Raw genomic sequence first — 16888 nt, forward strand, 5'->3', positions numbered from 1 at the left:
GGATTGCCTCTTATCTTCTCGTAGTCCCTTTATACCATAGTTTGTACATCTCAATTGTCTTGTCAGTATTTTTTTATTGTTGTGTTGTGGCTTTGCTGGCATGCAGCCCCCCCCCCCCCCCCCTTTAAAGAATTGCTTTTGCCCCACCAAGATATACAAGTTAAAATTGCCAATGCCAATACATTATCACTTGAATTGTCCTGCCAATGATGTTCTTCTCAGACCATTTTAAATTATATTTAATAATTTGTAGGTCTATGATCACATCGGTAAAATATATTTTGTTGTATTAATTGTGAGGCACATCCAAGTGAGCATAATAATAGTTTTTTTTATGGACTGATGGCCTGCATCTGATGGTCATTCTGAAGGGAGGGCGCAGCGGTGAGGCTCACTCACTTTGCTATAGTCATTCATTGTAGCTGCAGTACATTTGATGACTTATACAAGTGTTGAACAAAGTTGACAGTGCTGAATAACAACTTAAACCAAAACTTACTCATAAAAACAGCAGCTCTTTGTTGTATTCGGTGAGTCTCTCTCTTGTCATGGTTTTACACGTTTTGAAATCTCACTGTATCAGCTTTGCTGTGCGTTCGAGGCTTATATTTACAGTCTATGACTCGAGGAAACTGTGCAGACGGTGATCTGAGCTATCTGATTGGCCAGCGGTAGGTCTAGAGTTGCACTTGATTTGCTCTCTGGGCTCTGCCGGGTAGGCGGAGTTCTACCTTCAGACACATGAAATGGATCAAAATGGGAACACCTTGCCTTCCCGGAGCTAGGGCTGATGCTGAACAAAGTACACGTAACTCCAAAAGCGCGAAACCAATAAAAAAAGGCTTTATCGTTGTTTTTTACAGAAATGTTCGGTGATTTACTAAGAATGCCTTGGAGATCAACCAGTCGATCGTGTCCTAACAGTTGGCGACCCCTGGCATACAGAGATAGATGTTATGTAAATATTTAAAGTTGAACGTGGTTTATGGATGCCATGACATCGAAAACCCATCTCAAGAAGGTATTATTAGAAGCGCGATAATAGGAATAAACATGAAACCGTAACGGGTTACAGAGAAAGTGCGAATATGCGCTACAGAGGCTGCGTTTAAACAGGCAGCCAAATTGTTATATTTTTCTACTAATTGGTATTTTGACCAATGGCCTATAATTGGGCTAAGATCAGAATTGGGTCTGCCTGTGTAAACGTAGCTTTAATGCGCTGCAGCAAATGTATATCCCAATTTTATTATAGCCTATGCATAGGCTGTCCAATAGTATTAATCTAGTATTGTTCAATAGTATTCATATTTCGCATGTTTTTTCTATATATTTTCATCAATGTTTAAGTGATATCTTACCATCTTTGTCCGTGTGAAGTTTCACTCCAATTTAGATTAAAATGAGGTGGTCCATGTTGAACTCGTATTTTGGGTGCCATTCAAAGATGCTGCGCTATATTGTTCCGTTGGTTACTCAATGGATATCCCCAATGCTAAATCAGGAAATAGATGGGGTTGACAAAAAGGCTACTGGAAGAGTTCATTTAGATCATAAGATGATGAATCTGTAGGCTAAATTACCGTAAGATATTCATTTTTATTATGAAATCCATGACACAATTTATTTCCATGACCGTCTTTTGATATGATTACCATTACAAAGTGTATGTTCCTCTTGAAAAACGAGTACTTTTTTCAACATTATCAGTAGGCCTAATACCATTTAATGCAAAATGGAGCTGAAATAATCATAAATCTATTCGACCCTCATTACTTGATTTAAATATCTACGAAACATGATTTATAAACACTCATCCCATCATGAGATCCACAGCATGCATGGAATTCACTTTCCAGAACACAAACATAACCATGTTATCTTGTTTACCTAGACGGAGAAAATACATTTAAAAAGAATGTCAAATTTGTCTTTCATGTGAATTCTCAGAATTGTAAACAAGTTCAGCTCTGTGAGATCCCTCCAAAATTACAGCATTTGAATGTAATTTGTCTTACTTCTTCATCTAAATGATTCTGTCAAAAAAAGTAAAGTCTACTGAACAATCTACAGATATAATTGCCGTTGAGCTCAAATTCACAAATGTACATTATCAAAAGCAATGTAGAACTGCACCCTAGTAAACAGATTCATACATACGGAATGGAATACGGAATACATACATATGGAAAAGGCACTACTAAGTACTAGAAAGACAATGCACAGGGCCGGACTACTGCATTTGGGGCATCCAGATTTTTTTTCATAGGAAAACTGCTAACTTCCTTAAAAAATGTGTAGTTTTATAATGCTATTCTTTCTATACCTTGTGTTATGAGGCTATGAGAAAATCTTGCAGTTGTAAAGTTAATTTCCTGCAATTCTACACTTTTTGCCATAGGTCAGAGAGAAGAATGTTCTGTTTTATAGCTCATCTCATGCTATTGCTCACATTTTGCCATGAGGCTGAGAGAAAAGGTTGCAGTTTTAAAGCACATTTTCTGTAATTCTACACATTTTGCTATAATATGCTATCTGGGGAACCCCGAACTTCAGGGGGCATAGAAGGTCGTGCCCTGCGTGCCCGTTCTGTAATCCGACCCTGACAATGCCAAGCATACAGACATGAAGACAACAAGGACATTTCATTGGCTCTCTAAGCCAGTTCATCCTTGGGCTGGTTTGTTGTTGGTGGTAGGAGAGCCGGGCTGCTGCTGGAGTCCCTCTGCCCTGTAGGGTGTGTAGTTTGGGGCAGAGGTGGGAAAGCTCATTGTGTTCTGACCCCACATAACCCCTGGCTGTGGGTTCACTCCGTACCCCTGCAGCTGGGGGCCTCCATAGGGCATCATGCCACCCGGCCCCGGGATCCATCCAGTCATGTTGGGCTGGGAAGGCCAGGGGGCCGGAGCCCCCCAGGATCCATTTAAACTGGGTGAGAGAGTTGGGAGGGGCCCTTGCTGACACCAAGGTATTGAAACAGGAGGTGAGATGAATGATGCAACAGCGATCGGCTGACCAGGGACGGTGGGAAATATCTGAGGAACTGACAGAGACTGTGGAGATCCTTGAAGAAATCAGAAGGTATATTAAAAGTGGCAAAGCCTTCTCCTTGTGATGCTAGCTATGTCCACGCTACACTTTCCGGTTCAAAAAATAGGATTGGAGTCTATTATTGCACTGGGCATATGAACTAGAATGTAATTATTGCCCGCTTACAATGTGGACATAGCTTAAAACATGTATGTCAGAGAAGCAGGTTGTTTAGTGGCGGTGGTCTGGATGGATATTTACATCTCGAATTCTGCCTAAATTCTTAATGAGTCAAGGGTTGAAATGAAGCCATGTTACAATGCCAATGATGTGACTTTTATTATTCCAATGTTACTACCCAGCAAACAGTCAACATTCCTTGAATTTAGGTAATGTTGCGGTGTAGTCCCACAGCCTGGTCTCATAGACAAGACATAACATAGTAGATGTAAATCCGGGATAATAAAGTTTGTATGATATGTTACGTTTGGTATAGTTACATAAGACAGATGGTTACTTAAGACAAAAGCGAAAGTAGGGTGGGTGGGTGGTTGGTTGGTTGGGGTGGATGGGTGGGTGGGCGAACATCTAGTAACTCAAAGGTTGGGAGTTCGAATCTCATCACAGACAATGTTAGATAATTAGAAAATTAGAAACTTTTCAAACACTTACTACTTTTTAGCTACTTTGCAATTGCTTAGCATCAGTGGTGTAAAGTACTTCAGTAAACTACTTAAGTAGTTTTTTTTAATATCTGTACTTTACTATTTATATTTTTGACAAATTTTACTTTACTACATTCCTAAAGAAAATAATGTATTTTTTACTCCATACATTTTCCCTGACACCCAAAAGTATTCGTTACATTTTGAATGCTTAGCAGGACAGGAAAATGATCAAATTCACCCGCTTATCAAGAGAACATCCCTGGTCATCCATACAGCCTCTGATCTGGTGGACTCACTAAACACACATGCTTAATTTGTAAATTATGTCTGAGTGTTGGAGTGTGCCACTGGCTATCTGTTAATTTAAAAAACAAGAAAATAGTGCTGTCTGGTTTTCTTAATATAAGGAATTTAAAATATTTATACTTTTACTTTTGATACTTAACTATATGTAAAACCAAAATAGTACTCAAGTACTATTTTACTGGGCGACTTTCACTTTCACTTGAGTCATTTTCTATTAAGGTGTCTTTACTTTTACTCAAGTATGACAATTGGGTACTTTTTCCACCACTGCTTAGCATGTTAGCTAATCCTAATCCTAATCCCTTTAGCTAACCCTTCCCCTAACCTTAACCCTTTAACTAAACTCCTAAACTTAACCTTAACCCCTAGCCTAGCTAACGTTAGCCAGCTAGCTAACGTTGGCCACCTAGCACCTAGCTAGAATTCGTAACATATCATACGTTTTGCAAGTGAGTAACATATAGTACGCTTTGCTAATTTGTAACATATTGTACGTTTTTCTAAATGTTAACATATAATGCGAATTGTAATTCCTAACATATCATATGAAATGGTTGATGGACATAAACAAATTAATACATACCATACGAAACATAACATATCATGGCAGGGCATTCTCCTATAGATCTCCATTTTTATGGAATAGTCTGCCTACCCATGTGAGAGACGCAGACTCAGTCTCAACCATTAAGTCTTTACTGAAGACTTATCTCTTCAGTAGGTCATATGATTGAGTGTAGTCTGGCCCAGGAGTGTGAAGGTGAACGGAAAGGCTCTGGGGCAACGAACCGCCCTTGCTGTCTCTGCCTGGCCGGTTCCCCTCTCTCCACTGGGATTCTCTGCCTCTAACCCTATTACAGGGGCTGAGTCACTGGCTTACTGGTGCTCTTTCATGCCGTCCTTAGGAGGGGTGCGTCACTTGAGTGGGTTGAGTTACTGACGTGATCTTCCTGTCTGGGTTGGCGCCCCCCCCCCCCTTGGTTTGTGCTGTGGTGGAGATCTTTGTGGGCTATACTCGGCCTTGTCTCAGGATGGTAAGTTGGTGGTTGAAGATATCCCTCTAGTGGTGTGGGGGCTGTGCTTTGGCAAATTGGGTGGGGTTATATCCTTCCTGTTTGGCCCTGTCCGGGGGTATCATCGGATGGGGCCACAGTGTCTCCTGACCCCTCCTGTCTCAGCCTCCAGTATTTATGCTGCAGTAGTTTATGTGTCGGGGGGCTAGGGTCAGTTTGTTATATCTGGAGTACTTCTCCTGTCTTATCCGGTGTCCTGTGTGAATTTAAGTATGCTCTCTCTAATTCTCTCCTTCTTTCTCTCTCTCGGAGGACCTGGGCCCTAGGACCATGCGTCAGGACTACCGGGCATGATCACTCCTTGCTGTCCCCAGTCCACCTGGCCTTGCTGCTGTTCCAGTTTCAACTGTTCTGCCTGCGGCTATGGAACCCTGACCTGTCCACCGGACGTGCTACCTGTCCCAGACCTGTTGTTTTCAACTCTCTAGAGACCAGACCGCAGGAGCGGTAGAGATACTCTTAATGATCGGCTATGAAAAGCCAACTGACATTTACTCCTGATTATTATTTGACCATGCTGGTCATTTATGAACATTTGAACATCTTGGCCATGTTCTGTTATAATCTCCACCCGGCACAGCCAGAAGAGGACTGGCCACCCCTCATAGCCTGGTTCCTCTCTAGGTTTCTTCCTAGGTTTTGGCCTTTCTAGGGAGTTTTTCCTAGCCGCCGTGCTTCTACACCTGCATTGCTTGCTGTTTGGGGTTTTAGGCTGGGTTTCTGTACAGCACTTCGAGATATTAGCTGATGTAAGAAGGGCTATATAAAATAAACTTGATTTGATTTGATTTGATCATACTAAATGTATATCTCGGATTTATGTACAGAATAATACGAAATGTTCTGAGACCAGGTTGAGTCCCAACATGGCCCTCAGGCAGCAAATGTTATCATTAGAATATCCCATGAAAGTTCTTTAAAAAACTAGAATCCTTATCAGATTTGCCCCTTCATTGCATTTTCTGTATATCAAAGGTGACATATTAGTGATGTAATGGAAACATATTTGGAAACCTCTATCATCTGGGAAGTTTTTTTAGCTTACCACTTGTATCATTTTGAAGCGTTAACATTCTGAGAAAGTATAGGGAACCATGATATGTTTGCTGGGTAATAACTCACCTGGTTGATTCATGTCAGAGTTTTGACTGGGGAAAGAGAAGATGTCCCTCAGCTCGTCCCTGGATGAGATCTGTGGGAACAAACCACAACAAGTAGACAGGATTCAGTCATCGCTGCTCAATGGAACATTCACAAAGAACAAGTCTGCAACCTGCTGAAAGTTAATGACTGCTGGGTTTGCCTAGGCCTACCATATAAAACCATATAAATTGTTAAAGATGATAAAAGACCATCAAATGTGTCCATTACCTGCTTTGGTTGCCCTGACGGAGAGTTAGGCATGGAATTGAACATTTCCAAGTCATCCAGGCCCTTCAAATGAGAAGTTAACATTATGTCCAAAGATGATCTAATTTTATATCTCATGTTGGCAATTGAGATGATGTACAGTAGCTAGAATATTTGAGTATGCAATAATATTATTTCTCAATCTATCTAACTTGGTTTTACCATACAAAAACTACAACATTGGTTTGTTCCATATTAGGAAAAGGCCTTCTGCAGTTACTCGCTCTCCTTACCTTTGGAGAAGCTATATTCTCATCAAGAAGCAGCAAGGCGACAGCATTCTAGAGACACATAATAATTGAGAAGCAAGGTATTGTTATCAAAAGGCACCCTAGTCATTATAGAGACTACATATGTATATATACCAGGACATCCCTAAAATGGTTAGCAGAAAAATTGCCGATACAAACCTTTGGACAACAGTAAGTGTATTTTATCCTCACCTCTACTGGTTTATTGACCTTTATGACTTGGTCCTCCTGTGCTACTGGGCTTTGGCAGACTTCTTTGATATCATCAAGGACAGGGTCAGCCTGTTCCACAAGAAACCAAAAGTCAATTACACTTCTGATTTGATATAGGATTTTAGCCAAGAATTCAGTCATTGCACTGCTGTACAAATTAAACACATCTGAAAGTGCAGAGTTGAAATCTTCTATAAATCCTGCAAATGATTGAATTCCAGACAGAATTATGGTGCATGTCCAAAAGACATACTCATAATTAATATACTGTACTAAGAAGATATGTATTTACTGCGGTTATGGATCATCTCTGGATCTTTGGATCAGATCAAAACCCCTTACCAAATTGGCCATCTTGATGTAGAACAGAGTGTAGGTGCCTTCATGATCGTAGATGTAGGAGAGGGCTCTAGGGTCTGACTCATCCTTTGTCAGGGAGTTTATTTTCCCCCTCTCGTGGTCATACTCCACAACCTATATTGTGAACACAATGGGATGACAGTGGAATGGATATAACAGCCAGACAGTCAGCGATGTAAACATCATGTCGTCTGCAAAAGTGGTTATATCCGTGTAAAGAAGGCTAAGGTTAGTGTTCGAATATGGCCCTCTGTCATCCTAAGAATGTACTAGTTCATTCAAGAGAAAAGGACAAGGTAGCCATTTGAAGGTCAGGATTTGGGGATATCTGTCATTTTCAAACATTATTATTGATATGCTGTACCTCAAAATTGAAGAAGACTGGTTTCTCTCATGGTCATTTTTCATGATATATAATAAATAATACAATTGAAAAAAAAGCAATTTCTCTGAAATGGTTCTTAATATTATCTATAATATCAATGTGCCCACAGCATTACAAACAGCATTACATACCCCAACAAATCTGGATTAGGTCCATAATTTTACATTAAAAAATATATATATCTTCCCAGAACTCAATCCCATTCCTCATAATTAAATCTGATAGGATATGATTATGTCCTGCTTCATGTTATTGTGCCTAAAAGAGACATTAAAGTCCTTAGTTTAGTGCCCCTACATCCTCTCAGTTTACCAGGATAGTGTTCCCATCCTATCTTCTGTGGGCCTCCCACTTATTTTTCATAAATATACATTTGCGTGCTGGAAAAAAGGGCAGTTATTTCTAAATATATATCCATTATAATTTCGACATACATCAGGATTTAGACGTTCGAGCGAGGTCTGGGGTCATTTAAAAAAAGAAAAAAAATTATCATAATGTTTTACTAAATCCAACACAGACCACATTTAAATCAGAAAGCAGGCTGCAATCAATGCCTCGTTTGGTCCAAACTAAATCTCAGGTGCTGATGCCAGATTTACAAATATATGCATTATAGATACGTCTGGCTGCAAGATTAGGTCTGATCTGATGAAGACCTAAGGGTTGAACCATTGAAGCATTAAACTACACATGGGAGCCGAGATCACAGTTTCTGGAGTCTTGCAGTATCAGCACTGACTTACCCCAGTCCTCTCATCTAAGATTTTCACACCAGTAATGGACACCTTCAGCCACACCCTCTGCTTGTGTCGTCCCTGGTTCCTGCCTGCCACCTCCTGGCCCTGTGTTCACACCCACATGCAAACACAAACACGCACGCACAATTGAGAAAAATGTGACTGTAAATTGGTATGCCTTTAGTTGTGTATATACAGTTGAAGTCGGAAGTTTACATACACTTAGGTTGGAGTCATTAAAACTCGTTTTTCAACCACTCCACAAATGTCTTGTTAACAAACTATAGTTTTGGCAAGTCAGTTATGACATCTACTTTGTGCATGACACAAGTAATTTTTAAGTAAATTTAGAAAATGTGTGGGCAGAACTGAAAAAGCGTGTGCGAGCAAGGAGGCCTACAAACCTGACTTAGGTACTAGCTCTATATATATATACAGTTTAAGTCAGAAATTTACATACACCTTAGCCAAATACATATACACTCAGTTTTTCACAATTCCTGACATTTAATCCTTGTAAAAAATTCTTTGTCTTAGGTCTGTTAGGATCACCACTTTATTTTAAGAATGTGAAAAGAGAATGAGAGAATGATTTATTTCAGCTTTTATTTCTTTCATCACATTCCCAGTGAGTCAGAAGTTTACATACACTCAATTAGTATTTGGTAGCATTGCCTTTAAATTGTTTAACTTGGGTCAAACGTTTTGGGTAGTCTTCCACAACCTGCCCAAAAATAAGTTGGAGGAATTTTGGCCCATTCCTCCTGACAGAGCTGGTGTAACTGAGTCAGGTTTGTAGGCATCCATGCTCGCACACACTTTTTCAGTTCTGCCCACACATTTTCTATAGGATGAGGTCACTCCAATACCTTGACTTTGTTGTTCTTAACCCCTTTTGACACAACTTTGGAAGTGTGCTTGGGGTCATTGTCCATTTGGAAGACCCATTTGCGACCAAGCTTTAACTTCCTGACTGATGTCTTGAGATGTTGCTTCAATATATCCACATAATTGTCCTTCCTCATGAAGCCATCTATTTTGTGAAGTGCGCTAGTCCTTCTTGCAGCAAAGCACCCCCACACCATGATGCTGCCATCCCTGTGCTTCTCGGTTGCGATGGTGTTCTTCGGCTTGCAATCCTCCCCCTTTATCCTCCAAACATAACGATCGTCATTATGGCCAAACAGTTCCATTTTTCTTTCATCAGACCAGAGGACATTTCTCCAAGAAGTACGATCTTTGTCCCCATGTGCAGTTGCAAACCGTAGGCTGGCTTTTTTATGGCAGTTTTGGAGCAGTGGCTTCAGACAGTACCGTGCAGTATCAAAGAGCCCTCACTGCTGCTCGATCATCTTATTTTTCCAACTTAATCGAGGAAAATAAGAACAATTCAAAATGTATTTTTGATACTGTCGCAAGGCTAACTAAAAAGCAGCATTCCCCAAGTGAGGATGGATTTCACTTCAGCAGTAATAAATTCATGAACTTCTTTGAGGAAAAGATCATGATCATTAGAAAGCAAATTACGGACTCCTCTTTAAATCTGCGTATTCCTCCAAAGCTCAGCTGTCCTGAGTCTGCACAACTCTGCCAGGACCTAGGATCAAGAGAGACACTCAAGTCACTCTGCATCCCGCAAAGGCGGAGGTGTTGCTAACATTTACGATAGCAAATTTCAATTTACAAAAAAAATAATGAAGTTTTCGTCTTTTGAGCTTCTAGTCATGAAATCCATGCAGCCTACTCAATCACTTTTTATAGCTACTGTTTACAGGCCTCCTGGGCCATATACAGCGTTCCTCTCTGAGTTCCCTGAATTCCTATCGGACCTTGTAGTCATAGCAGATCATTTTCTAATTTTTGGTGATTATAATTTTTTTTTTTTGGTGATTTTATTCATATGGAGAAGTCCACAGACCCACTCCAAAAGGTTTTCGGAGCCATCATCGACTCCGTGAGTTTTGTCCAACATGTCTCTGGACCTACTCACTGCCACAGTCATACTCTGGACCTAGTTTTGTCCCATGGAATAAAGGTTGTAGATCTTAATGTTTTTCCTCATAATCCTGGACTATCGGACCACCATTTTATTACGTTTACAATCGCAACAAATAATCTGCTCAGACCCGAACCAAGGAGCATCAAAAGTCGTGCTATAAATTCTCAGACAACACAAAAATTCCTTGATGCCCTTCCAGACTCCTTCTGCCTACCCAAGGACGTCAGAGGACAAAAATCAGTTAACCACCTAACTGAGGAACTCAATTTAACCTTGCGCAATACCCTAGATGCAGTTGCACCCCTAAAAACGAAAAACATTTGTCATAAGAAACTAGCTCCCTGGTATACAGAAAATACCCGAGCTCTGAAACAAGCTTCCAGAAAATTGGAACGGAAATGGCGCCACACCAAACTGGAAGTCTTCCGACTAGCTTGGAAAGACAGTACCGTGCAGTATCGAAGAGCCCTCACTGCTGCTCGATCATCCTACTTTTCCAACTTAATTGAGGAAAATAAGAACAAACCCCCCCAAAAAATTGATACTGTTGCAAAGCTAACTAAAAAGCAGCATTCCCCAAGAGAGGATGGCTTTCACTTCAGCAGTAATAAATTCATGAACTTCTTTGAGGAAAAGATCATGATCATTAGAACGCAAATTACGGACTCCTCTTTAAATCTGCGTATTCCTCCAGGGCTTAGCTGTCCTGGATCTGCACAGCTCTGCCAGGGCCTGGGATCGGGAGAGACACTTAAGTGTTTTAGTACTAGATCTCTTGACACTGATGAAAATAATCATGGCCTCTAAACCTTCAAGCTGCATACTGGATCCTATTCCAACTAAACTACTGAAAGAGCTGCTTCATGTGCTTGGCCCTCCTATGTTGAACATAATAAACGGCTCTCTATCCACCGGATGTTTACTAAACTCACTAAAAGTGGCAGTAATAAAGCCTCTCTTGAAAAAGCCAAACCTTGACCCGGAAAATATAAAAAACTATCGGCCTATATCGAATCTTCCATTCCTCTCAAAAAAAATTGAAAAAGCTGTTGCGCAGCAACTCACTGCCTTCCTGAAGACAAACAATGTATACGAAATGGTTCAGTCTGGTTTTAGACCCCATCATAGCACTGAGACTGCACTTGTGAAGGTAGTAAATGACCTTTTAATGGCGTCAGACCGAGGCTCTGCATCTGTCCTCGTGCTACTAGACCTTAGTGCTGCCTTTGATACCATCGATCACCACATTCTTTTGGAGAGACTGGAAACCCAAATTGGTCTACACGGACAAGTTCTGGCCTGGTTTAGATCTTATCTGTCGGAAAGATATCAGTTTGTCTCTGACAAATCACCTGTACATTTCGGTGTTCTTCAAGGTTCTGTTTTAGGACCACTATTGTTTTCACTATATATTTTACCTCTTGGGGATGTCATTCGAAAACATAATATTAACTTTCACTGCTATGCGGATGACACACAGCTGTACATTTTAAAGAAACATGGTGAAGCCCCAAAATTGCCCTCGCTAGAAGCCTGTGTTTCAGACATAAGGAAGTGGATGGCTGAAAACTTTCTACATTTAAACTCGGTCCCAAGAAACAAAGAGATCTTCTGTTGAATCTGACAATTAATCTTGATGATTGTAAAGTCGTCTCAAATAAAACTGTGAAGGACCTCGGCGTTACTCTGGACCCTGATCTCTCTTTTGACGAACATATCAAGACTGTTTCAAGGACAGCTTTTTTCCATCTACGTAACATTGCAAAAATCAGAAATTTTCTGTCCAAAAATGATGCAGAAAAATTAATCCATGCATTTGTTACTTCTAGGTTAGACTACTGCAATGTTCTACTTTCCGGCTACCCGGATAAAGCACAAAATAAACTTCAGTTAGTGCTAAATACGGCAGCTAGAATCCTGACTAGAACCAAGAAATTTGATCATATTACTCCAGTTCTGTTATAATCTCCACCCGGCACAGCCAGAAGAGGACTGGCCACCCCTCATAGCCTGGTTCCTCTCTAGGTTTCTTCCTAGGTTTTGGTCTTTCTAGGGAGTTTTTCCTAGCCACCGTGCTTCTACACCTGCATTGCTTGCTGTTTGGGGTTTTAGGCTGGGTTTCTGTACAGCACTTTGAGATATCAGCTGATGTAAGAAGGGCTATATAAATAAATTTGATTTTGATTTGATTCCTTGCTGAGCAGGCTTTCAGGTTATGTCGATATAGGACTCGTTTTACTGTGGATAGAGATAGTTTTGTATCTGTTTCCTCCAGTATCTTCACTAGGTCCTTTGCTTTTGTTCTGGGACTGATGTGCACTTTTCCCACCAAAGTACGTTCATCTCTAGGAGACAGAATGCGTCTCCTTCCTGAGCGGTATGAGGGCTGCGTGGTCCCATGGTGTTTATACTTGCATACTATTGTATGTACAGACGAACGGGGTACCTTCAGGCGTTTGGAAATTGCTCCCAAGGATGAACCAGACTTGTGGAGGTCTACATTGTCTTTTCTGAGGTCTTGGCTGATTTCTTTTGATTTTCCCATGATGTCAAGCAAAGAGGCACTGAGTTTGAAGGTAGGCCTTGAAATATATCCACAGGTACACCTACAATTGACTCAAATGATGTCAATTAGCCTATCAGAAGCTTCTAAAGCCATGACATCATTTTCTGGAATTTCACACTGTGGCCTGCTCAAGGTCATTTTGCAGGGCTCTGGCAGTGCACCTCCTTGCACAAAGGCGGAGGTAGCGGTCCTGCTGCTGGGTTGTTGCCCTCCTACGGCCTCCTCCACGTCTCCTGATGTACTGGCCTGTCTCCTGGTAGCGCCTCCATGCTCTGGACACTACGCTGACAGACACAGCAAACCTTTTTGCCACAGCTCGCATTGATGTGCCATCCTGGATGAACTGCACTACCTGAGCCACTTGTGTGGGTTGTAGACTCTGTCTCATGCTACCACTAGAGTGAAAGCACCGCCAGCATTCAAAAGTGACCAAAACATCAGCCAGGAAGTATAGGAACTGAGAAGTGGTCTGTGGTCACCACCTGCAGAACCATTCCTTTATTGGGGGTGTCTTGCTAATTGCCTATAATTTCCACCTTTTGTCTATTCCATTTGCACAACAGCATGTGAAATGTATTGTCAATCAGTGTTGCTTCCTAAGTGGACAGTTTGATTTCACAGAAGTGTGATTGACTTGGAGTTACATTGTGTTGTTTAAGTGTTCCCTTTATTTTTTTGAGCAGTGTATATATATATATATATATATATATATATATATATATATATGTGTGTGTGTGTGTGTGTGTGTGTGTGTGTGTGTGTGTGTGTGTGTGTGTGTGTGCGTGCGTGCGTGCGTGCGTGCGTGCGTGCGTGTGTGTGTGTGTGTCTTTCATGTCTATGTGAATGTTTTAAAATGTATGTAAATTGTAAAATGTTTTTGTCTGTGATGTCTTTTTCATTATGTGTCGGACCCCAGGAAGACTAGCTGTCGAGAAGATATTTTTGGAAACGAACAGGACATCATTTCCTCATATGATACCTGCCGCTAACTGACCACACAACTTCCTCATTCTAGTGATTGATGATATATCTAACATCGCTACTTTCAAGAAATGGCTATGTACAGCAAGAAATAGTCTGCCACAGTCTGCTCTACCTTGAGTTTCATCATGGAGTCCAAACACATCTTATCTCCCTGGGCCGCTGGGACGTAGTCCACGCCAATCAGCTTGGCCTTATAGCGAACCCCGTCTCCTTGGAAACGAGAGGTCCCATCAGATGGCGGCTTGGTTACTGGGGGGCCTGAGAACATGAGGGAGTAAATGAGGCATAACGGGGAAGACAGTGGAACTAACCACAGGGCCATTGGACTTAACCCACCACAGCATGAGTCAGTCAGGGAGTTAGAGGTTGCTCCTACAGACAGTGAGTACTATAGTGGTCTATGCTGATGCAGCATTTGGCTCATCCAAGAGAGAGCTCCTGACTATCCTTGTAGCCTAGTAGTCAATGTTTTATTTTCATGCTTCCTGGAATAGCAATTACCTGTTTATGGGTGTGAGAGAGAGTGTATTTGTGACAAAGGTTGGATTTTTAACCAGCCTGGTCTCATAGACTATATGTAACATAGTAAACGACAATCCGGGACAATCAAATTAGTTTGATAAGTTACGTTTGGTATGGTTGCATAAGACAGAAGGATACTTAATAAGGCAAAAATGAAATTAGGGTGGTTAGTCAGGGTGGATAGGTAGACAAATAACTCGAAAGTCTGGCAACTGGGTTGCTGCAACCCAAAGGTTGGGTGTTCAAATCTCATTACAGACAACTTTAGCAATATAGCCAATTAGCAACGTTTTACCATATTCTACTAAGACTTGAGGATTCTATAAAACATTGGTTGCATAGAACTGGCAAGTACACATTTTTTGAGAATGATAAAATTGGCATTTTATGGCAGCACAAAATTCTAACTCATCAAAAGTTATACAATTCAATAAAAATTAGCTTTGCTCGTATTGGTTAATTTTTAACATATTTTTGAGGTTTATGAATAACAAACAATGTAGTAAATACAACATTTATGTTTACATTTTGGCTAAGATTCTCCTAGTCATGTGTGTTTGCCTAAACAAATGTTTTTGTATTCAGAAACACCCAATGAGATCAGCTACAGCACTCGATGTCACAGGAAATCCAAAAAGATCATCAAGGACATCAACCACCCAAGCCACTGACTGTTCACCCCGCTACCATTCAGAAAGCAAGGTTAGTACAGGTGCATCAAAGCTGGGACCGAGAGACTGAAAAACAGCTTCTATCTCAAGGCCATCAGATTGTTAAACAGCCATCACTAGCACATTAGAGGCTGCTGCCTATAGGCATAGACTAGAAATCACTGGCCACTTTAACTAGTCACACTAGTCACTTTAATTATGTTTACATATCTGGCATTACTCATCTCAAATGTATATACTGTATTCTATACTATTCTACGGTATCTTAGTTACTTAATGTTACATATCTGGCATTACTCATCTCATGTGTATATACTGTATTCTATACTATTTTACTGTATCTTAGTCCGTTCCGCTCTGACATCGCTCGTCCATATGTATATAGTCTTAATTCATTGCTACTTAGATTTGTGGGTATTGGGTATATGTTGTGTAATTTGTTAGATATTACTTGTTAGATATTACTGCACTGTCGGAGCTAGAAGCACAAGCATTTCGCTACACCCGCAATAACATCTGCTAATCACGTGTATGTGACCAATAAAATTTGATTTGATGTTGATTTTAAGACATTCAGGGCCAGTTTGTGGGACACAGGTTAGAATCTCCACGGATAGTTTTTTAGTTCAGGACTAATTTTAACTCTGTGTCCCGGAAAGGAAAGGAACCCTCAAAGACCAGTAATTTATCAGTTTATTAATCTAAAGAGCCATCTATCAGCCTCTTATAAATACCCTACTAGTTTGTAAAGCATTCAAGTAGTATTACGTAATATTCAGTAATAATATGCATGCTAACTGCCAAAAGTAATGGAAAAATACATTTCAGGAAAAAAACGTAACATCTATTTACTCTGGTAAATTACTTTCCAGAAGAAACTAGATTAATTTCAGCAGTGGTAGATGGGACCCATGATACTTAGAATGGACACAGTCTCTTACCCCTCTTGTTGGAGGACAGCCAGCCAGTCTTGACGGGTCCTTGGCTTGGAGCTGGACAGCTTGCAGCTGCCTTGCAAGCCTCTTGGTCTGTCTCCATAATGATGTGCTGCTTGCAACTGTTTAGAAATGTAATGGGGGATAGAGATATTACGAGAAAAGCTCAATCTGCTTCAAAAACACATCATATGTAATTCAGTGGAAGGCTGCACGTAATGCTAGGTGTACTGGGGTATTCACATTTTTAGAACAAAACCTGGACATTGCCAAAAAAGTAGAGATTGGGCAAATTAATTCAGTCTAGGTAAATGCTGAAAGTAGATAGCTGTACTTATAAGTAATTAGAACATTTGCAATATAAACATACATGAAGGATCGTTTCAACAAACCTCATTAAAGGAAAAACTTTTCATTAGTCATTTAACAATGTAAATCTCTTTCTCCCTGTCCAAGCCTTGAGAAAGACATACATCTCACCTGCTAAGGATGTTGTTCCTTTCTCGACTCGAGCCTCAAAGCCGTGTGAAATGTCTTGGAGCCAAAGGTCAGAAAGATGCCTCGCTAGTGATGTATTAACATCCGCTGGCGTTGCAATAAAATACTTTGGAACGCTTCAACTGAGTTGCTGTAATTCCCACCAACAACATAATCTCTCAGGTGATATTGACATCAGTAATGAAAGAAGTACCAATTGAAAAGTCATAAGGGCTAAACTGGTGTAGCAATGCTAAGCCAGTCTTACCACATATTAAATAGAATGAAAATGTCAGGT

The 16888-nt window shown here is 40.6% G+C and overlaps 1 protein-coding gene across 2 annotated transcripts; it reads right to left on the reverse strand.

The window, feature by feature from the left end:
- Positions 1-1579: 1579 nt before the first annotated feature.
- Positions 1580-16888, reverse strand: LOC129810931 (disabled homolog 2-like). 2 transcript variants are annotated; one of them, XM_055861940.1, is made up of 10 exons: positions 16594-16888; positions 16120-16235; positions 14098-14243; positions 8443-8541; positions 7294-7425; positions 6931-7020; positions 6721-6768; positions 6449-6511; positions 6200-6269; positions 1580-3043 (listed from the first exon to the last, which is right to left on the reverse strand). In XM_055861940.1, exons 2-10 carry the CDS (start codon positions 16214-16216, stop codon positions 2667-2669), a joined length of 1122 nt encoding a protein of 373 aa, XP_055717915.1. In that variant the 5' UTR covers positions 16217-16235; positions 16594-16888; the 3' UTR covers positions 1580-2666. The 2 variants fall into 2 exon arrangements, with proteins under 2 accessions (XP_055717915.1, XP_055717914.1); XM_055861939.1 differs by having other exon boundaries at positions 1580-3064; positions 16594-16885.

The sequence above is a fragment of the Salvelinus fontinalis genome, chromosome 14, assembly GCF_029448725.1.
Source record: "Salvelinus fontinalis isolate EN_2023a chromosome 14, ASM2944872v1, whole genome shotgun sequence".
Lineage (NCBI taxonomy): Eukaryota > Metazoa > Chordata > Actinopteri > Salmoniformes > Salmonidae > Salvelinus > Salvelinus fontinalis.